The sequence below is a fragment of the Lipophrys pholis genome (genome assembly GCF_963383615.2).
Source record: "Lipophrys pholis genome assembly, chromosome: 17".
Taxonomy (NCBI): domain Eukaryota; kingdom Metazoa; phylum Chordata; class Actinopteri; order Blenniiformes; family Blenniidae; genus Lipophrys; species Lipophrys pholis.
The window spans coordinates 6,803,129-6,819,490 of NC_137643.1; the positions used below are offsets into that span (position 1 = coordinate 6,803,129).

Consider the following 16,362-nt stretch of genomic DNA (forward strand, 5'->3'; position numbering starts at 1 on the left):
CCACCCCCCCCCCCCCCCTGCCCCTCCCACCCTCACATACACACAGCCCCATACTCCCACCCCTGCAGCGTATGGAGCTCAGCTGCTCCTCTGTGGTATTTCCCACAATTGCATCCCAGGTCAGCACACTCGGTGGCACGTTGTCTGTTACCTCTGCTCCTCTGTGTGTCACAGGCAGGCAGCCCCACCGGACTGAGGACAGAGCCCCTCTGGTTTCAGGTAGGAGGCTGAGCAAACAGCTCTGACACAGCAGGGGTAGATGGTTTGGTTCAGTTTTGGGATTAGAAAGGTTTAAGCCAGCCATCGAATGGACCCTGACTGGTGAGCTCAGGAATCGAATTGTTTCTGTTTTGTTTTTTTATTCAAATATATTGACTGACACACATTCATGAGAGAAACACGCTGTATGTTTGTCATGATGTGAAGGCACATTACAGCTAAAACCTTCTGCTTCTTCCCTCTTGTTTTTATGTTGATTCAAACTATGGTTTTAATTCAACAGTGACATCACTACAAGAGACTGAATAATGCTATATCTATGTTCCTCATAATCACAAAATTGAAGAAAAGATCTAAATTTTGAGAACTGAAAATGTTCATCACGCTTAGATGTTTTTTTTTGGTTTTTTTAGATGGATCTTAAAATGAGTGTTGCCAGTTTGTTCATAACTCTACTCCAACTATCTAAATGTCCATTATATTTTACATCATAGTAAACACGTTTCGCTTACCTTTTCATCAAAATCATACTCATACTTTTATTTTGTTCTCCTCAGAACAGGAACATTAGACATGAAGAGCAACATCTGCCGTGGTCCAGTGAAAACGGACCAGTTGTTAACTCAGCTGATGGTCCTGCTGGGGTGAGTGTGCAAACACTGCGTCACATATTGATGAGACATATGCTCTGGACTGTACACCAACACTGTCAGTGTAAATGCCAAGTTTAGATTTTATCAGAGTTCGATACAGTTGTATATGCGTGTTGTTCCAACTAACTATTGATGTGTCGCATCTCTGTTTAGATTTTTTTCTTTTTATAATCTTGTAAAATTCCAAATCATATTGATCATGAATGCTTTTTATAGACAATGTAACTTATAGCTTTGCTCTTTATTTGGTCAGGCCTCTGGAATTATTTTTATTCTGAGCAATTTGTTTCTTCCTTTTTCCTGGTAGATTTTGAGACTTTTGTCTTTGTCCAAGAACTTCTATGAAAAGTAAAGCAAATCCACGAAAGAAGCCTCGGCCTGCCAGTGAGTTCAATGACTATATCTCTTCTCTGTGTGTTTGACAGTGGCCTTACTTTGAGTTATGGTGCGATTCAGACACCGAATTATGATGACACACCAAACCCAGAGTTCCTCAACCCAGCCTGGATGGCCGGCATCCCTGATGACCAGCCGCTGTCGGAGGTCACCATGCCCGGGACCCACAACACCATCGCCCTGTACGGTGGCGTCTACGCCGAGTGTCAGACCTGGACCCTTTCCTCCCAGCTCCGTGCAGGCGTCCGCTTCCTGGACATCCGCGTCCGTCACGTCAATGGGAACCTCACCCTCCACCACGGGGTGTCCTACCAGCGGGGGCACTTTGGTCATGTCCTGGAAGGTGTGTCTGAATTCCTGCGTGAGTACCCAAGTGAGACGGTGCTGATGCGCTTGAGGGAAGAGTTCAGCGAGACGTACAACATCTACGGCGCCGTGGTAGACTACATCCATCGCTACGCCCACTGGGACCTGCTGTGGCACAGCAGACTCATGCCCACCATGGGCGAGGCCAGAGGGAAACTCATCGTCCTGCAAAACTTCGACGGGCCAGACCTGGGCATGCGTTACGATTCCCTGGACATAGCTGATGATTGGAAGGTATGAACAGTTACTCTTCTTATATCCTTTCATCTGTACTGAGGATGATAGATAGACACAATTTTCATCCTCTCACATTTCAATCACACATCAAACAGAAGGTTTTAGATCACTAATGTTCTATGAATGTAGTCTATTAACTTAAAAAACATGTTTTTGGACTGTGATTAAATGGGGAACTCAGAGAAAACCCACACACATACAGAGAGAACATGCAAACTCCACATAAAAACTCTTATACATAACATTCTTACAATAATAGCCTGTAAGCATCATTCAGTATTCATGACACTAACTTTTAAAATGCATTGAGAAAATTAATCCTGTGCTGTCCCCTGCAGGTTCCTACGCTCCTGCACGTGGAGGACAAATGGCAAAGTGTGTACAATCATCTGGAGGTGGCGCCTGCAGGGAACAAGGAGCAGATCTTTCTCACCTACAGCAGTGGGGCCGGTTTGTTTGCTTACCCGAGAGCCGTGGCCCAGCGCATCAATCCACAACTGTACGACTACCTGAGTGCCAAAGCCAACCAGAACCTGCGCTTTGGAATCATATGCATGGACTTTCCTGCTGCTCCTCTTATTCAAATGATCATTGACTTTCAGCTCAGAGTGGTTGAAAAAAACATCCAGACTTTTTATCCACTGCTCGGCAAGACAAACCTGAAATATTTAACTTCTTCTCTGACAAAGAAGATGAGAAAACGTTCTACAGCTAACATTTGAGACAAATTCTGGTCCATCTTCACTGATATTAAATGAGCTGGATTATACCTGGCATGAAACCTACTATTGTCTTTCAGAAGAGTTTCTGGGAACAATAAATCAGAGGTGGCAACATGTAGAGTTTTGTGTGGTGACAAACTTGTGGAAAGTCTTGGAATGTCTTCTTTTTTTAAATTTATTTTTATCAAAACAAATCCCAAACCAGATTTTAATTAGCTAATGTTTCAGAAACAAACTGCTTCCATTGGTTTATTGTTGGAGCTGTATATACGCAGCGACAGGAGCTCTACTTTTACATACTTTGCACATGTATACACAACAACACAGTTGTCATGGTTACATTACAACTACATTAAATCTTACACTGCATGATGAATAAACTATTAACACACGCTTTCTTCATTTGATGATGTAAGCAGAGTGATGACAATTTTAAAACTGACTTATGCATTGTTTCTGAAAAAGGGTAATGCATCCCCACAATGAGTCAAGGGTTCTAACCACCTCTGCACTGTATCTCATCTACAAACTGATAACTTATAGAAATACATGCATATAACATGCTCCTCTCATTACAATGCATAGACTATTTTCTTTATTGGAAAATGTTCATTTCTGAAAAATAGTCAACAGGAAAAAAAAGAACACCATGCAAGCAGTTTGAAGTGTGCGTTCGATGAGTTGTTTGTATCAGCAGCAACTGATTTTATCACTATTTCCTCTTGGTTATACACAGAAACTGTTGCAACACTGTTGGTGAAATGCTTAAAGTGATATGTGTTAACATCCTGCCCAAACTGCAGACGATGTTAACAACACTGTCACTTCAGTAACAGGTGACCAGCTGGGACTTGCATGGTTTCCTGCTCATTCAACCGTTGCTGGCAGAAGAAAAAGGCTTTAAAAAGTATCGCAATTCACAAACAGACAGGTACCGTAGAGCACTCTGCAGCTCCAATTTTTGATTATACATCTGTTTAACTGAGACTGTCTCCACTGCAGATATGAACTCGTCACAAGAAAACCACCCTCAAAATGCTGTGCAGATTGCATCAATCGGTGAAATTAGTTTTCACTTGTCACGTTATTTATTAAGTTTGTCTTGTTTGTTTCAGTGTTGAACCAGTTCTTGATTTTCTCACTATTTTCTGCAGTTGTGGTGAACTTTATATATTGGATGGTCATGATAGCAGCCATTGGATTTGGTAAGATCAGAACATAATTGTTTCTTAGTTTTTCCAGAATATTGCACTCAGTGTGTTTTATGAATAACTGTCTATTATGTTGTTTTCTGAACTACAGGAGTCCAGTATATGGGTCACTGTCCAGTGCAACCCAACATCCCTATCTACCTAATAGTGCTGGGTGCAAGCAGTATCATTGTGCTGACTCTGTCGTACATCATACCCGCCTGTGGTAACGGCATCAGCGGCATCCTGGCACGGAGCTGTGGAGCTCTTCTGTACATTTTCATCTTTTGCTGGTTCATCGCAGGTGGGAGCAAACTGACTCTAAAAACATGCTTAGCTCAAAATCAGACACAGATGGAGAGTGTATTTCCAGAACGGCCCTGGACTGGTCACCAGACCAGCACAGGAAGACAGACAACCTCATACTCACAGTCACACCTCTGGGCTATTTAAAGTCACTGATTAAGTACAAATGCATGTATTGATGAATCGAAACCTGTGTACACAGAGAAAACCACCACATACACACAGAGGTCAGGCAAAGTCCGCACAGAAATACCCCCAGAGCCCAGACTTAAACTGGGGATATTCTAAAAATGACAATGCTCATATGAAACAGTCACTTTAAAATGTTGCTTACTCATAATTCCATAACTAATAATACTTGTTTTACTATTGTGTAGGCTTACAAAATTGCTTCACTGTGTAGTTACAGTGTATTAATACTATATTGCTGTTCTGAAAAGTGCATCATTAGGCATTAAACACTAATAATGTTAGTTGCAACAGTAAAGATTCACATTTGGCACTTTAATTCAAATTATAGCAGATTATGAAACATGTATTGTAGGATTTATAACAGTTTGCTGTATCGCTTCACTTCCAGCCTGAACTGAAATGTTCTCCTCTCTGTCCTGTCTGTGTGCACCCTGTAGGCACGCACTGGATTTACACTGTCTATCCACCAAACTACTCACCTGGAACAGATCGGTACTGCCACAAAACAGCCTACCAGTTTGCCTTCATTGTCTCTACCCTGCAGTGGGTTGCAATCACTATCGCATTGATCTGTTTTGGGTGCTTCATGCTGGTGACCTGCTGCATTGGTGTCAACACAAGAAGCAGCATAATTCCCCACCGGCGCTCTTTCTATGGAGCCACAAATCATTTTCATGCACCAATTGTTGGAGATGCTTGACCTATTCCCGAAAGTCCTGCTTCATTAAAACTGATCTGCTGTAAAATCATAATCCTGCTGTCTGTCATTTTCTCAGATGGGGAATCTAATCAATGTGATTTGATTGACTGAAGGTTAAATAATGTATTTTGGAAAATTGGAGAACTTCACTCAACCGGATTGGGATTTGTGAGCTAAGAACATATTACCTAATATTTTTAAATGAAAAAAATTAATTAAAAATTATTACTAAAAAACACGGATTGTATGTATCTTTGAAAATTCAAAAAATCCAAATAAATATTATCAACATTGTATTCTTAATGTGAACAGTAAAAGAACTATACACACGTGGACTTGTTGAAACTGTTACTGAAGGTGTTTGAAGTTAATTAATAAAGGTTTTTTTTTAAGGTTATTTTTTTGTTGGAACAATGCTTCCTGGCAATAAATTGTAAACTGTAGGAAAGCTTGTGTGTCTCCCTTTCAAAGGCTGTTTGTCATTGGTGGAGAAGATTAGGCAATATTCTCATGCACGCAACCTGCAGAGTTCACCCTGCTGCACATCCTACAAATGGATTTTTCTTAAAAACAAAAATGACACCACATCAAAGAGGGAAATAAATGTTTTTACAATAGTAGATTTATCATCAAGAAGCATTGTTACAATATAGAAATAATCTACCAAACACAAATATGAATACAATTTGTGCATAGTTGACACACTACCATTAGATAATTTTGCATGGAATTGGTTTTAACTTTTGGTTTTTGAAACTGATAGTAAATAACTTCACTATCTACAATTATGCCCAAGACCACATATAGTGACCACTTTAGCTCAATTCATTGGTATTGAGTTGAAATGTCGTTGTTTTCTCCCTTGGACAAGGATGAAAGCAAATGTATTTTTACTTGAAAATTGACAAATTAAACCAACTGGATGGGAAAAAATAAAACACGACCTAAAAATTAACAGTGGGTTCGGGTTCTTTTTGGTCTAAGGATGAATTTTCCGTCAGGCCTTTAATAGACTACTATGGAATTGTGTGGGGTCTTTCGTCTAGTCATCACGTGGTGTGGACGACGTGTGACGTCAACACGCTGCAGCAGAAACATGTCTGCTGTACGTTAATTGAGAGGAGTTTGAAGAAGAAATTTGTGTCAGAGCAGCCGATCAAAAGCTGCAGTGACTCTGCTGGGACTTTTTGCGGTGATTATTTGTGTGGGTCAGGCCGCTGAAGGTGTTCGTGAAGCCGGGGGAAGATGTGGAGCTCCTCCGGCCGCCGTGTCCTTCAAGAGGTGCTCAGCCTGCGGGCCGTGAGGGGCTTCAGGGGGACTGCTGCTCAGGTAAGAGGCATCACACACGGAGTTTTCTCTCTCTCTCTCTCTCTCTCTCTCTCTCTCTCTCTCTCTCTCTCTCTCTCTCTCTCTCTCTCTCTCTCTCTCTCTCTCTCTCTCTCTCTCTAATGCACTTTTAGTTGCATCTTCCTAAATACATACCTTTTTTAAAGGGCTAATTTTGTGTCAATCATGACAAGTGTTTTTACAAATAGATTCCGTTGAATCTACGTGAAAATGGTAATTTCTTTGAAGCAAATATAATTCCAACAAAAGGTAATCTAAACATACTCACGAAATGTTTTACTTTGTGTTGAAGTATTTGTTGAAAATCGTGTTACTTTAGATTTAGAAGCTTTACAATTATCTAAACGGAGCAATCACACATGGATTTCTTTTTTGATTTTAACAGTCTACAGCGACCAAACTGAAATAAAGAAAACTTTTACAAAAGTAGTGTTTATTACTTCTGTCTTTTTTTTTCTTTCTTTTTTACATTTATTGCTGTAATTATAATAACTGTGTCACCCATTCCTGTTGCACCCGGTCTGTTTTAACTTGATATCCTTTTAAACATCACTGAGAACTTCACTAAGTGCTTTTTCCCCAACAGAACACGGTGGTGGTGGAGCGATGGTGGCAGGTGCCCTTGTCCAAAGTGGGCAGGCCACCGAGGCTCAACCCTCGGAGACACAGAATCTACCGGCTGGTGGAGGACAGGAAAAACTTGCCTCAGGAGAAGCTGGAGCTCATCCTGACTCAGACAGCCCCAAGTGAGTTCATTCTCTGCCCCCAGGTTGTTCCCTGAAAGTTACAATGGTGAGTCTTCTTTGCACATAATAAAACACTGCTTGTTGTGGCAGAGCTCGGTGGGCGAGGAGACACCGTGTTTGTAAAGAAGGCTGTCGGTCGAAATAAACTGCTGGCTGAAGGCCTGGCGGTGTACGCGTCACCTGAGAACAAACAGATGTTTGCTGAGGAGTTAAGAGTGAGTCATTTGTAAATCTTGTCATTTGGTGTCCACATACGAGACAGTGGTGTGTAACTCGTCCTCGCTGTGTCTCTCATAGCTTCAGCGAGAGGGGAGTCCAGAGGAAAGAAGCCAAACCCGCACTGGACAGTTGGTAAGTTTTCATCATCTGAACATACTTGGTTTCTACAGAGTTTCCTTTTCACAATTTGGTAAACTATTAATTTGTGAACACTATCACAGTACAGCTGATTTCTGGTGTGTTTTCAGACAGTGGAGTTTCTTCAAAGATCCAAACTGAGCTTCATGAGAATGCCGTGTGAAGACTACCACATCACCAAGGAAGTCGTCATCAGACAGCTGGCCAGCAGGGTACGGCTGTCAGTTTTTTCCTCTTTTAATTTATTTACTGGGATTTATTATACTGATACAAGTTTTCTTTGTCACTTGTTTTTGCAGCTGGGAGTCATTGCATCACCTCATGCAGTGAACTTTCCATTTGAGTCGGCTAAAGATGTTGGTGAATACTGGTGTGAAATCACGGTAAGACATTTCTCTAATGGGAGCGACGTCGCCAAGACCTGTCAAAACCATTCAGTGGTTTTGGTTTAAATTTCTCATTGACATCGCCAAATAATATTGATGAGACAACTATAAAAGAAGTAGCACATCAGAATAGCCCACTGAAAATACAAATGCATTTCATTACTTTAATATCACCGTCAGTCAATGCAGATTTCCACAAATTTCCCCGAAACAAGTCATGAAAACTATCAGACCCAAAGATAAAACTCATGAGAAATCATCAGTACCTGGGCACGTCCTCCAGAGTGATTGAGTGAAAACATGTCCAAACTTTTCATGCTAGATCTATTTATGATCAGACATTTGCAGCAACTTGCCATTTCATGGGTCCTGCGTCAGCTGGAGGTTTCTACCTGTATTATTCCCTCCATCACTTGACAACACATCTCATATGTTGGTGAGCATAACTGTGTGACAGGGTCTCAAAGCTCATTCCGCTACCTTTTTCCTCAGGTTAATGGACTGGACACAGTTCGTCTCCCTATTTCAGTGCTGCCATATGAAAACATGTCAGTCGACCACCAACGGCAGCTGAAAGCTCAGAGGACGCAGGAGGCAATGGCTACCGCCTCTGCAGCTGCCGATGCGGTGGCAGCCGCCGAGGCGGTGGCCGCCACCTCTGAGGCAGTGGCCGATATCTCTGTAGCCGCCGAGACGGTGCCTGACGTGTCTGCAGCTGCCGAGGTGGTGGCCGACGTCTCTGCAACCGCCGAGACGGTGCCTGACGTCTCTGCAGCCGCCGAGACGGTGGCCAACGTCTCTGCTGCCACAGAGACAATTTCTGAAGTCTCTGCAGCCGATGTTGCTGCAGAAGAAAAGGATGATGGTGTTTTGAAGGTGGTTTCTGGTGCGCCGGTGCAGGCTGAGGCTGCTAAAGAGGAAGCTGGAAAATCTGCGGATGAGGAATCTGCAGCTCCAGCACAGACGGCGCGAGACACAACAGCACCAGCAAGTGAAAGTCCAGAAAAAAAATAACTGACTGAAAGAAGTTCAGCCACGAGACACATGGACAAAGCATCAGGTGTGTGTGTGTGTGAGAAACAGTTCACAGGACAAACTAACTAAGTCTTTTACCAAACTGTGCTGTGCTCCTCGACGTGGCGTCCTGCTGCTGGTTGGACTCATGAAAATGTCATGTGCGGGATTACATGTAAGAATAAATTTCTAACCACATGTTGAACCCAAGGAAATATCCAGTGTGTTCACTTTCACAAGGTTTAACGTCACATCATGTTTTTCTGGAGCAACTGTGGAAGCTTGTGAAGTACCAGCACTCTGAATGTAATGAATGTTACGTCTGCAGCCATTGCAATTCAATACTGACAAAAAAAACAAATTCAAGTGCTTGGAGCCAGAAAAATCTAAAATTTATTCGGTTTTATCAGCACAAACACACAAAAGTATGTAAATAGAGGACGTTCTCAGCAACATTGATATGTTGGCTGCTGACTGGAATGTAATCCCAATACAGTCGTCGGACTCGTCACACGAGTGGTGAAGGGTTTAGAAATCTCAGTACGTGAAAGGATCTATCAGGCTGTACAACCACTTACTACTGACTTTAGAGGAGTGTATCTGAGCTCTGCTGGTTAATCTGTATTGATTTCTTGGTTTGTGGTACATTATGGCCCAACAGACAGTTTGGACTGTTTAACATAACCAACTGCAACTCTTCTCTCTTTCAAAATCAAAGGTGAAAGAAATCTGTTTGTGTTTGGATGAAAACTGGGTTGACATTGCTACTGTTGGAAAATGCAAAGAATTGACCTCATGGATAATAAAACAAACACACAGTGGAGGTAAAGGTCAATGAAAGACTTGAACTATGCACCGGGAGAAAATCTGAAGACTCATTTCAGAGAGGAGCAGAAAAAGTCAACTATTACACGGTTGGAGAACAGTAGCACTTTCAGGGAATGAACATGGATCTTCTAAGGTTTTGTACCCAGCTGATGTACACAAATAACTAGAATGAGATCAACTAGAACAGGGGTGGCCAACCCACGTCTCTTTTCCTGTTAATGTGTGGCTCTTTGAGCCATTAACTGAAATCCTCACAGTGCAGCTCCTCCAGCTTTTTTAAGTCGTACTCAAACGCATCAGTCTCACTTTGTCACACAGTTTAACACAAAACCTGCCTGAACAAGATAACGATGGGAGAGCAATAAAGGAGCATTAACAGAGGATGTTAAATTAACTGAAATATAGAAGTATTAGGTATAACTACGCTAATTGTAGAAATAGAGCCCCGGGAAGTAACGTCCATAATCCTCCAAAAAACACACTCCACGGCCGGCGCTACACAATTACTACACTTTTCTTTGGCCGGTTGGGCTAGTTGGAGCTCACAAAGGCTCAGGTGCAGAGACGCTTCATAAAGCAGGCATGTGAAGAAGCTGGAGTTGATTGGTGGATCAGACAGACACACCTGCTGGGAGCAGCTCGGTAAAGTTCTGGCATCAATAAGTCTAACAAAACGTCGTCAACGCACAAATGACACCTCTTTCGGTGTGAGGTAGGCAATATGCTACAAGCTTATTTTTTGTCAAAAGTAGATGTCTTTTTTTGCAGAAACATTGTTTAGCCGGCTGTGACAGTGCAGGGACCGTCTAAAGATTACAAATAGCGAAGACAAATCCCACAGAAATATCTAATGACGTGACTGGTATTCGCTGCAGCCTTCACTCGATCACACAACACTTGATTTGATAGTGATATGTGGTTTGTGGGATCAGTCTTCGTTGTTGTAGCGGTTTTGCAGTTTGCAGACGGCATTTTTTATGAGCTGAGGGGGTGAAAATATTCCTGTTAATGCTGAAAATCTACACCTTGCCGATGGTTGTCTAAATTTGGTAATTCCATATGGTGATGTATCATATATTATGTGTGCGTTTTCACTTTGTCATTTCGTGTCTGTGCGAGAGAGGGAGTTTGTTTGGAAGCCTACATGAGTTTGATGTTGCTCCTTGTAGCAACACCGTCATTTTTATTGCTCTTGGTCTCTGACTGGTTGGCCTCCCCTGAACTAGAAAGTCATCGCGAGCTGGATTCAGTATTTAGAGCGGAGCTGAAACAGGAAACTATTCAGTTCTTTGGGAATTCAAAAATTAAACATTACAAATCTCTAAATGCCACACACAGTCATCCTCTGTACAGCTTTATCTTACCGAGGGTCATGGGCAATTTACAGTCACTGCTCAACTACAAATATATATATATATATATTTTTTTTTTGATAACTGATTCCCAGAGAACTGAAAATTTGAAGGTTCATGTTTTAACTACAGGAATAATAAACGTCACAGCTTGTGCATGAAGACATGAACTGGAAGCATACACATTCAAAGGAAAACATTCACCCCCAAGAGTCATTCCAGCTTCTCTACTGTTGTGTGGGTGCTGTGGCTTTATTTACCGTTTTGAAAAAGAGATTGCAGCCATTAAGAGGAACATCTTATCAAACAAGTGAGCAGAAGAACTGCATATTACCAACACAAAGGATAAGGGGCAGGAAGAAAGTTTTGTTTCAAGGTTTGTACACTTGTTCCTAAACACATTGTTCCCCTCTTGATGGAGGGAATCTGGAAAGCTCTATTCTAAAGTGTGACGCAGTTTCTGTTTCTGTCACCAGAGTCCAACAGGCGCGACATTTAGAAGCCGTACTTGGCCTGGGTCTGCCGGCGGGTCAGCTTGTTATCGGCCCAGCTGTTCTTCAGCTCCAGCTCCCGCTCCTTCGCCTGGAAGGGGAAACAAACGTTCATAAGACTACAATCACACTACAGCTCATAATGCTGTATTTGAGTTCTTGAGTCAAGTTTCTCCATAAATGTACTAAGTCGCTGTGCAAATCTGCAGAGTGAATTAAACCAAACAGTAAAAGCCGGTCTGCAGGCTTCAGCAGGGTCGTCACCACAGGCTGAAAGCACCATGTGACCTTCGGCAGAACTCACCTGGTGAATGAGATATGTTATCTGATGCTTGCGTCGCTGTTGCCCCGTAGGTTGTTCTCCTCTTTTCTACATGACAGACGGAGAGATGCAGCAGTTTTATTCAAGTGCCACAAAACCAACTTTAGAACTCCTCTACACACACAGAAATGCTGCTCAGGTCACCTTGCTGAAGGACTGGCGGGTCTGCTTCTCCTCAGTCATGTTCTTGGTCATCCACTGCTGGTTTCCGCTCAGCTGGTCGTCCCCTTTAATCTCCAGAAACTTCACTTCTTCTTTGCCCCTGTTTCTCTTTCCCTGCAGCCGCATGAACTGCAAGATCGAAAGGAAAACATGAATTGCAAATGTTGAGCTGGGACACTAAAGGGCTGAATGAGACAGACGCTCTCCATTCTCACCGCTTCATCATCAAACAAGGCAGAGTTTCCAGGCTCCCCAGCTCCTGCCAGCTCAGGGTCTGGGTCTCCATAATATGGCTCATTATAGTATCCCTGTACATGGAAGACATAAAGGGTGATTACTCGGGGCTATAGAGGCTGATCTGTGAGAAAACACAAACTAACTAGGATTTAGTTTTTCTATGTGAGTGACAACATTCTATTATGTAGCGAACGGGAGGATATTTGAGAGCATGCACACATACGTTTTGAAACAAACTTGCCGATGACATTCATGAATACTTCATGTAATATAATCATTGCAGGAAATAACAAATCATCTGTGTAGTGTGAAGCTGAAGCCTTTACTACCTGAGGGCAATCCTCTGGGCCTGCGATGGGTTGTTCATACTGCTGATATTGACCAGGCCATGCTCCAGCCGCCTCGCTATTCCCCCCGAAGTCGAGAGGTGCGTCTGACTGTCCTGGCTCATCATCAGCAGCAGCAAAGGGAAGGGGCTCAGCGGGGGCTCCTGGTTCTGGTTCAGGGTCTAAGCTCGGGACCGCTGGTAGCAAAGGTTGGGAGCTCTCACCAAGGGAAAAGTAGTTTTGTGGGGTTATGTCGTCCTCATCCTGGTCATCTGTTGCTATTTGTCTGGCCACCTGCAGGGCTGCTGACTTCGCTGCTGCTTTAATGGCAGAGGGTGACGGACTAGAACCGATCAGACCATGAGCAGAAGTTCCAGGTTTGGGTCCTTTAGATTCTGGCCGTTTAGTGAGTGTGTGAGGAATCAGACATCTGTCCTTCTCCTTTACTGTCAGGTGTTTGGGTTGTGGGAGGAGCGAAGACAGGCCTGACCCTGAGCCCTGGTGGATAAAGACACAACAGTGTTGATGTAATTCCTTTGTTTGAATGTCTGTGGACAAGTCGTCATGTGGAAAAGATAGTGAAAAAACGCACAAGAGAGAGGTAAAAACAAGACGCACACTTATACCATACATGTACTGCAGAATTCCTCAAAATGTTTCTAAAATGTTTATCACACACCTGCCTTCATAGCCGATTTACCAACAGAGTAGAAATACACCTGGGTGAACGTTTCAAAGGTTTCCTTTTCGCAGCAATGAGTGTCCCTGCTGTGTATTTTTATTTTACAGTCTGAAAATCGATTACATACGTTCAAAAGCATGAGTGGTGAGAGAGAAAGTAGTTCCCAAACTACTCTGAGTAGTACCCTACTTGTGGGTAAGAGGTTTTCTTACCTGAGTTTGTACTTTCTTTCTAGCTGGTTCATCGTCATCAGAGTCCGACTGTAAACAAAAAGATTACAGATTATAAATTCCAATCTCTCCTGTTACTACAGTGGCTGCAGCACATCTGGACAGATCCGTACTCACATCCCGCCTCTGGATCAGTGGCGCCGTGATCTTCACAGGTTCTGTTCTTTTTTTGGGCTTAGGCAGAGTAGAAAACATTCCCATTCTGTTGTTTCCTGTTGAAGGGTTTGATCTCGGCGCAGGGTGCGCAGATAAGAGCCCTGATCTCAGTTTGCTTTCTGCTGCGCGGGAGGTTGATGATTCCTCCGAGTCGCTGTCATCACTGCTGCCATAAGCGACTAAAGACATGTTTGCAGGTATTACGGGAGGTGAGCTGTCTGCAGAGACCCGTCAACATGGATAATCGCTGCTCCTGCTCGTAAAAAGCCGTCCACACACCGACGAAGCGACCGCAGCTAAAAGGTACGGTGACGGTGACGATAAACTAAACCCAGGATAGATTAAAAAAACTCCACCACCAAAGACGAGCTGATTAAACGAGAACTTCTCGGAGCTAACGGCAGCTAGGCCACCGTAGCAACCGATGTCGGATAACTGGAGGTTACTCTCTCGGATGAGTTTAATTTGTCTTAAACTCACTCTGCACCTGAAGTATCGTCACCTGAGGAAGCGGGTGCTTCGTTTGATGACACCGATGGACTGAACAGTGTCTTGTTTTTCTCACAAAATGACCTGGCTTCAGTCCCTGGACTCCATCAAAACACTCTCCTCCATCAAAAACCAGTGCGCAGCTTTCTGCGCAGCGTGTTCTTCTTCTTCTTCCCTAAACCATGTGTATGTAAAGAACAACAGAAAAACAGCGCCCCCGGTGAACAGTGGTAAAAACAGCTATACAACAGGGAAACAGCGCCCCCAGTGGACAGAGTGGTAAAAACAAATATACAACAGACAAACAGCGCCCCCAGTGGACAGAGTGGGAAACACAAATAGACCACCGGAAATCAGCACTCTCCGGTGGACAGAGAGGGAAAACCAATTAAGACAACGACGAACCAGTATCAGTGGGACAAACTAGAAGACGACAAACAAACTTGGGATTAACAATTGAAGATATTAAAGGAACACTGGTCTAATTTCATGATATTTGGTCAAAACCTTTACAACAGTTTCTAGAGATAATAGTTTAATGTGAAATCAAGGGCAACAAAAAAGGTCGTTTTTTAAACTTAGTTTTTATTCTGAATTCAACAATGTCTACAACATATAAATTAATTTACATATTTTACAATTACATTATTTGTAATCTGTCCGGCTGTCTTTATTCAGGCGAAATAATGTGAGTACAGGAAATGAAGACACAAAGCTGAACCTGAACTCCAACCACTGACTATGAGGCCGCCCAAAAGTTTCAAAACATCAATGAGTTTTGAAGGAAACTCTTGACCACAATATATATATTTTATAATTCTGTGAAACACCTGTTATACCTGTATAATCTGAAAATGCAAAACAAATCATTTATTCACAGAAACAATTCAGTGGGGGGGAAAGGACTTGTTACAAATGTATTTCACATGGTTACTTGATCACTGGCATCACTGTCTATCGGCGTACGATATCAAGCTTGTAGAAATGTGTACAAAATAAAGGTAGGATTATTTGATTGAAAACAGCCTACAGCAAGACGTTTACAGTTGACCTGATAACTCTGATTATGAGGGAAGAAAGACTGCACTCATATTGCAACTTGTCACCTTTCCACAAAGAAATCTGGTGTTGAAGGATTTAAATATTGTGTGGAAAGCTCTGATGCATTGCATTTGGACAAATAAACAATCAAATAACAATCATATATTTAAATTTTTGTAGAAAATCTGTTGTCAGATGGGGAAATATATATAATTTTTACCATTTAATATCATTAAATAGTTAAAATAATTCAATTAGTAAAATGATGAAACTAATTCCAGAGATAATAGAGTTGAAAATCAACATTTGGTTGATTAACAAAAATAATTTAAATGTGTGCAATAGAATGCTAAAACCTTCAAGTTTGTTTTAATTTCATCGAAAGTTGGTCGGTATATATGTGATAAGTACTGCAAAGTGGCTACACAATAAGGCCTTGAGTATTTTTTATGAACTCGGGTTGGAGAGGCTTATTTTTTTTGTATGATCAATCTTTCTCAATGTTTCCACTTGTTGATATTTGACATCAGATTTATTCCCACTATGTCAACTTGATTCTCAAAGTTTTCTCAATTTTATCTTCATAACATAGCTTCTTCTTTTCTTTTTTTCCCCCAAATTTTCTCTTTAATCTGTTTTGCAACTCTTATAAAGAAACCAACTCTGCATTTTAACATTGTGACCATTTTCTAAATTTCAAAATTACTTCTTGAATAACAAACTGTTAAAACAAAAATGTCATTTTTTTTAATCATTAAGCACAGATCAATTTGAACAAAACAGCTTTTTAAAGAGGGGTGGGGGAATTCTGCACATTAAATATGGCCATTTTAATGAGCAAAGGGTAAAACCTAGGTGTCCACTCTTTCTACTCTGAACTCTGACGTTTGCAGAGGACACAATGATCTGCAGCGAGAGTAGGAAGCAGGCTGAGGGGAACCCGGAGAAGTTTGCATAAGAAAGAAGGGGAATTAAACAAAGAAGCGTAACACGGTGTATAAATGTGTAAATGTGATGACGGGCAAAAACAGTGAAGGTGGGAAAAAAGAAGGGGTCTAAAAGAGGTGAAGAAGAGAGTGAGTGCAAGATGGAAGCGACATGCAGGTGATTGGTGTGATGATTGGAATATTGTCTGTTATTGCAACCCATAACAGGAAAATACAGCAAAAATAAGAAGATTTTTGCATTCCTTTGGCAGGGAGGAGAGCTACATGT

At 42.1% G+C, this 16,362-nt stretch overlaps 4 protein-coding genes across 7 annotated transcripts; 3 read left to right on the top strand and 1 right to left on the bottom strand.

Annotated features, from left to right (window-relative positions):
* The first annotated feature begins 72 nt into the window (after window positions 1-72).
* On the top strand, window positions 73-3,524 carry LOC308122770 (1-phosphatidylinositol phosphodiesterase-like). Of its 2 annotated transcripts, none has more exons than XM_080484829.1 (4): window positions 73-219; window positions 777-863; window positions 1,298-1,868; window positions 2,210-3,524. In XM_080484829.1, the coding sequence occupies exons 2-4, from the start codon at window positions 793-795 to the stop codon at window positions 2,591-2,593; spliced, it is 1,026 nt and encodes a 341-aa protein (XP_080340955.1). In that variant the 5' UTR covers window positions 73-219; window positions 777-792; the 3' UTR covers window positions 2,594-3,524. The 2 variants fall into 2 exon arrangements, with proteins under 2 accessions (XP_080340955.1, XP_080340956.1); XM_080484830.1 differs by having other exon boundaries at window positions 126-321; window positions 2,210-3,227.
* On the top strand, window positions 2,675-5,423 carry LOC308122771 (transmembrane protein 272-like). Its single transcript, XM_080484831.1, has 5 exons — window positions 2,675-3,524; window positions 3,596-3,652; window positions 3,748-3,798; window positions 3,896-4,087; window positions 4,719-5,423. The coding sequence occupies exons 1-5, from the start codon at window positions 3,449-3,451 to the stop codon at window positions 4,979-4,981; spliced, it is 639 nt and encodes a 212-aa protein (XP_080340957.1). The 5' UTR covers window positions 2,675-3,448; the 3' UTR covers window positions 4,982-5,423.
* A 602-nt stretch (window positions 5,424-6,025) lies between these two features.
* mrpl9 (mitochondrial ribosomal protein L9) lies at window positions 6,026-9,276 on the top strand. 3 transcript variants are annotated; one of them, XM_080484845.1, is made up of 8 exons: window positions 6,026-6,310; window positions 6,915-7,074; window positions 7,165-7,289; window positions 7,372-7,425; window positions 7,542-7,643; window positions 7,731-7,814; window positions 8,310-8,513; window positions 8,571-9,276. In XM_080484845.1, the coding sequence occupies exons 1-8, from the start codon at window positions 6,227-6,229 to the stop codon at window positions 8,829-8,831; spliced, it is 1,074 nt and encodes a 357-aa protein (XP_080340971.1). In that variant the 5' UTR covers window positions 6,026-6,226; the 3' UTR covers window positions 8,832-9,276. The 3 variants fall into 3 exon arrangements, with proteins under 3 accessions (XP_080340971.1, XP_080340970.1, XP_080340972.1); XM_080484846.1 differs by having other exon boundaries at window positions 6,042-6,310; window positions 8,310-8,540; window positions 8,601-8,955; XM_080484844.1 differs by having other exon boundaries at window positions 6,033-6,310; window positions 8,310-9,276.
* Window positions 9,204-14,294, bottom strand: prcc (proline rich mitotic checkpoint control factor). Its single transcript, XM_080484843.1, has 7 exons — window positions 13,579-14,294; window positions 13,444-13,491; window positions 12,553-13,047; window positions 12,202-12,294; window positions 11,969-12,115; window positions 11,807-11,872; window positions 9,204-11,593 (listed from the first exon to the last, which is right to left on the bottom strand). Exons 1-7 carry the CDS (start codon window positions 13,804-13,806, stop codon window positions 11,507-11,509), a joined length of 1,164 nt encoding a protein of 387 aa, XP_080340969.1. The 5' UTR covers window positions 13,807-14,294; the 3' UTR covers window positions 9,204-11,506.
* Between the last annotated feature and the right edge of the window lie 2,068 nt (window positions 14,295-16,362).

Bases quoted from the DNA above. Each gene is read 5' to 3' on its own strand.
- prcc (XM_080484843.1), bottom strand. From the start codon at position 13,806: ATGTCTTTAGTCGCTTATGGCAGCAGTGATGACAGCGACTCGGAGGAA. The intron at 13,048-13,443 runs GTAAGAAAACCT...TTTATCCACCAG, and splicing joins GAAAGAAAGTACAAACTCAG to GGCTCAGGGTCAGGCCTGTC. The intron at 11,594-11,806 runs GTGAGTTCTGCC...TTCCCCTTCCAG, and splicing joins TAACATATCTCATTCACCAG to GCGAAGGAGCGGGAGCTGGA.
- mrpl9 (XM_080484844.1), top strand. From the start codon at position 6,227: ATGTGGAGCTCCTCCGGCCGCCGTGTCCTTCAAGAGGTGCTCAGCCTG. The intron at 7,075-7,164 runs GTGAGTTCATTC...TTGTTGTGGCAG, and splicing joins CCTGACTCAGACAGCCCCAA to AGCTCGGTGGGCGAGGAGAC. The intron at 7,815-8,309 runs GTAAGACATTTC...CTTTTTCCTCAG, and splicing joins AATACTGGTGTGAAATCACG to GTTAATGGACTGGACACAGT.
- LOC308122770 (XM_080484829.1), top strand. From the start codon at position 793: ATGAAGAGCAACATCTGCCGTGGTCCAGTGAAAACGGACCAGTTGTTA. The intron at 864-1,297 runs GTGAGTGTGCAA...TGTGTTTGACAG, and splicing joins CAGCTGATGGTCCTGCTGGG to TGGCCTTACTTTGAGTTATG. The intron at 1,869-2,209 runs GTATGAACAGTT...TGTCCCCTGCAG, and splicing joins ACATAGCTGATGATTGGAAG to GTTCCTACGCTCCTGCACGT.
- LOC308122771 (XM_080484831.1), top strand. From the start codon at position 3,449: ATGGTTTCCTGCTCATTCAACCGTTGCTGGCAGAAGAAAAAGGCTTTA. The intron at 3,653-3,747 runs GTGAAATTAGTT...TATTTTCTGCAG, and splicing joins TGTGCAGATTGCATCAATCG to TTGTGGTGAACTTTATATAT. The intron at 3,799-3,895 runs GTAAGATCAGAA...TCTGAACTACAG, and splicing joins GATAGCAGCCATTGGATTTG to GAGTCCAGTATATGGGTCAC.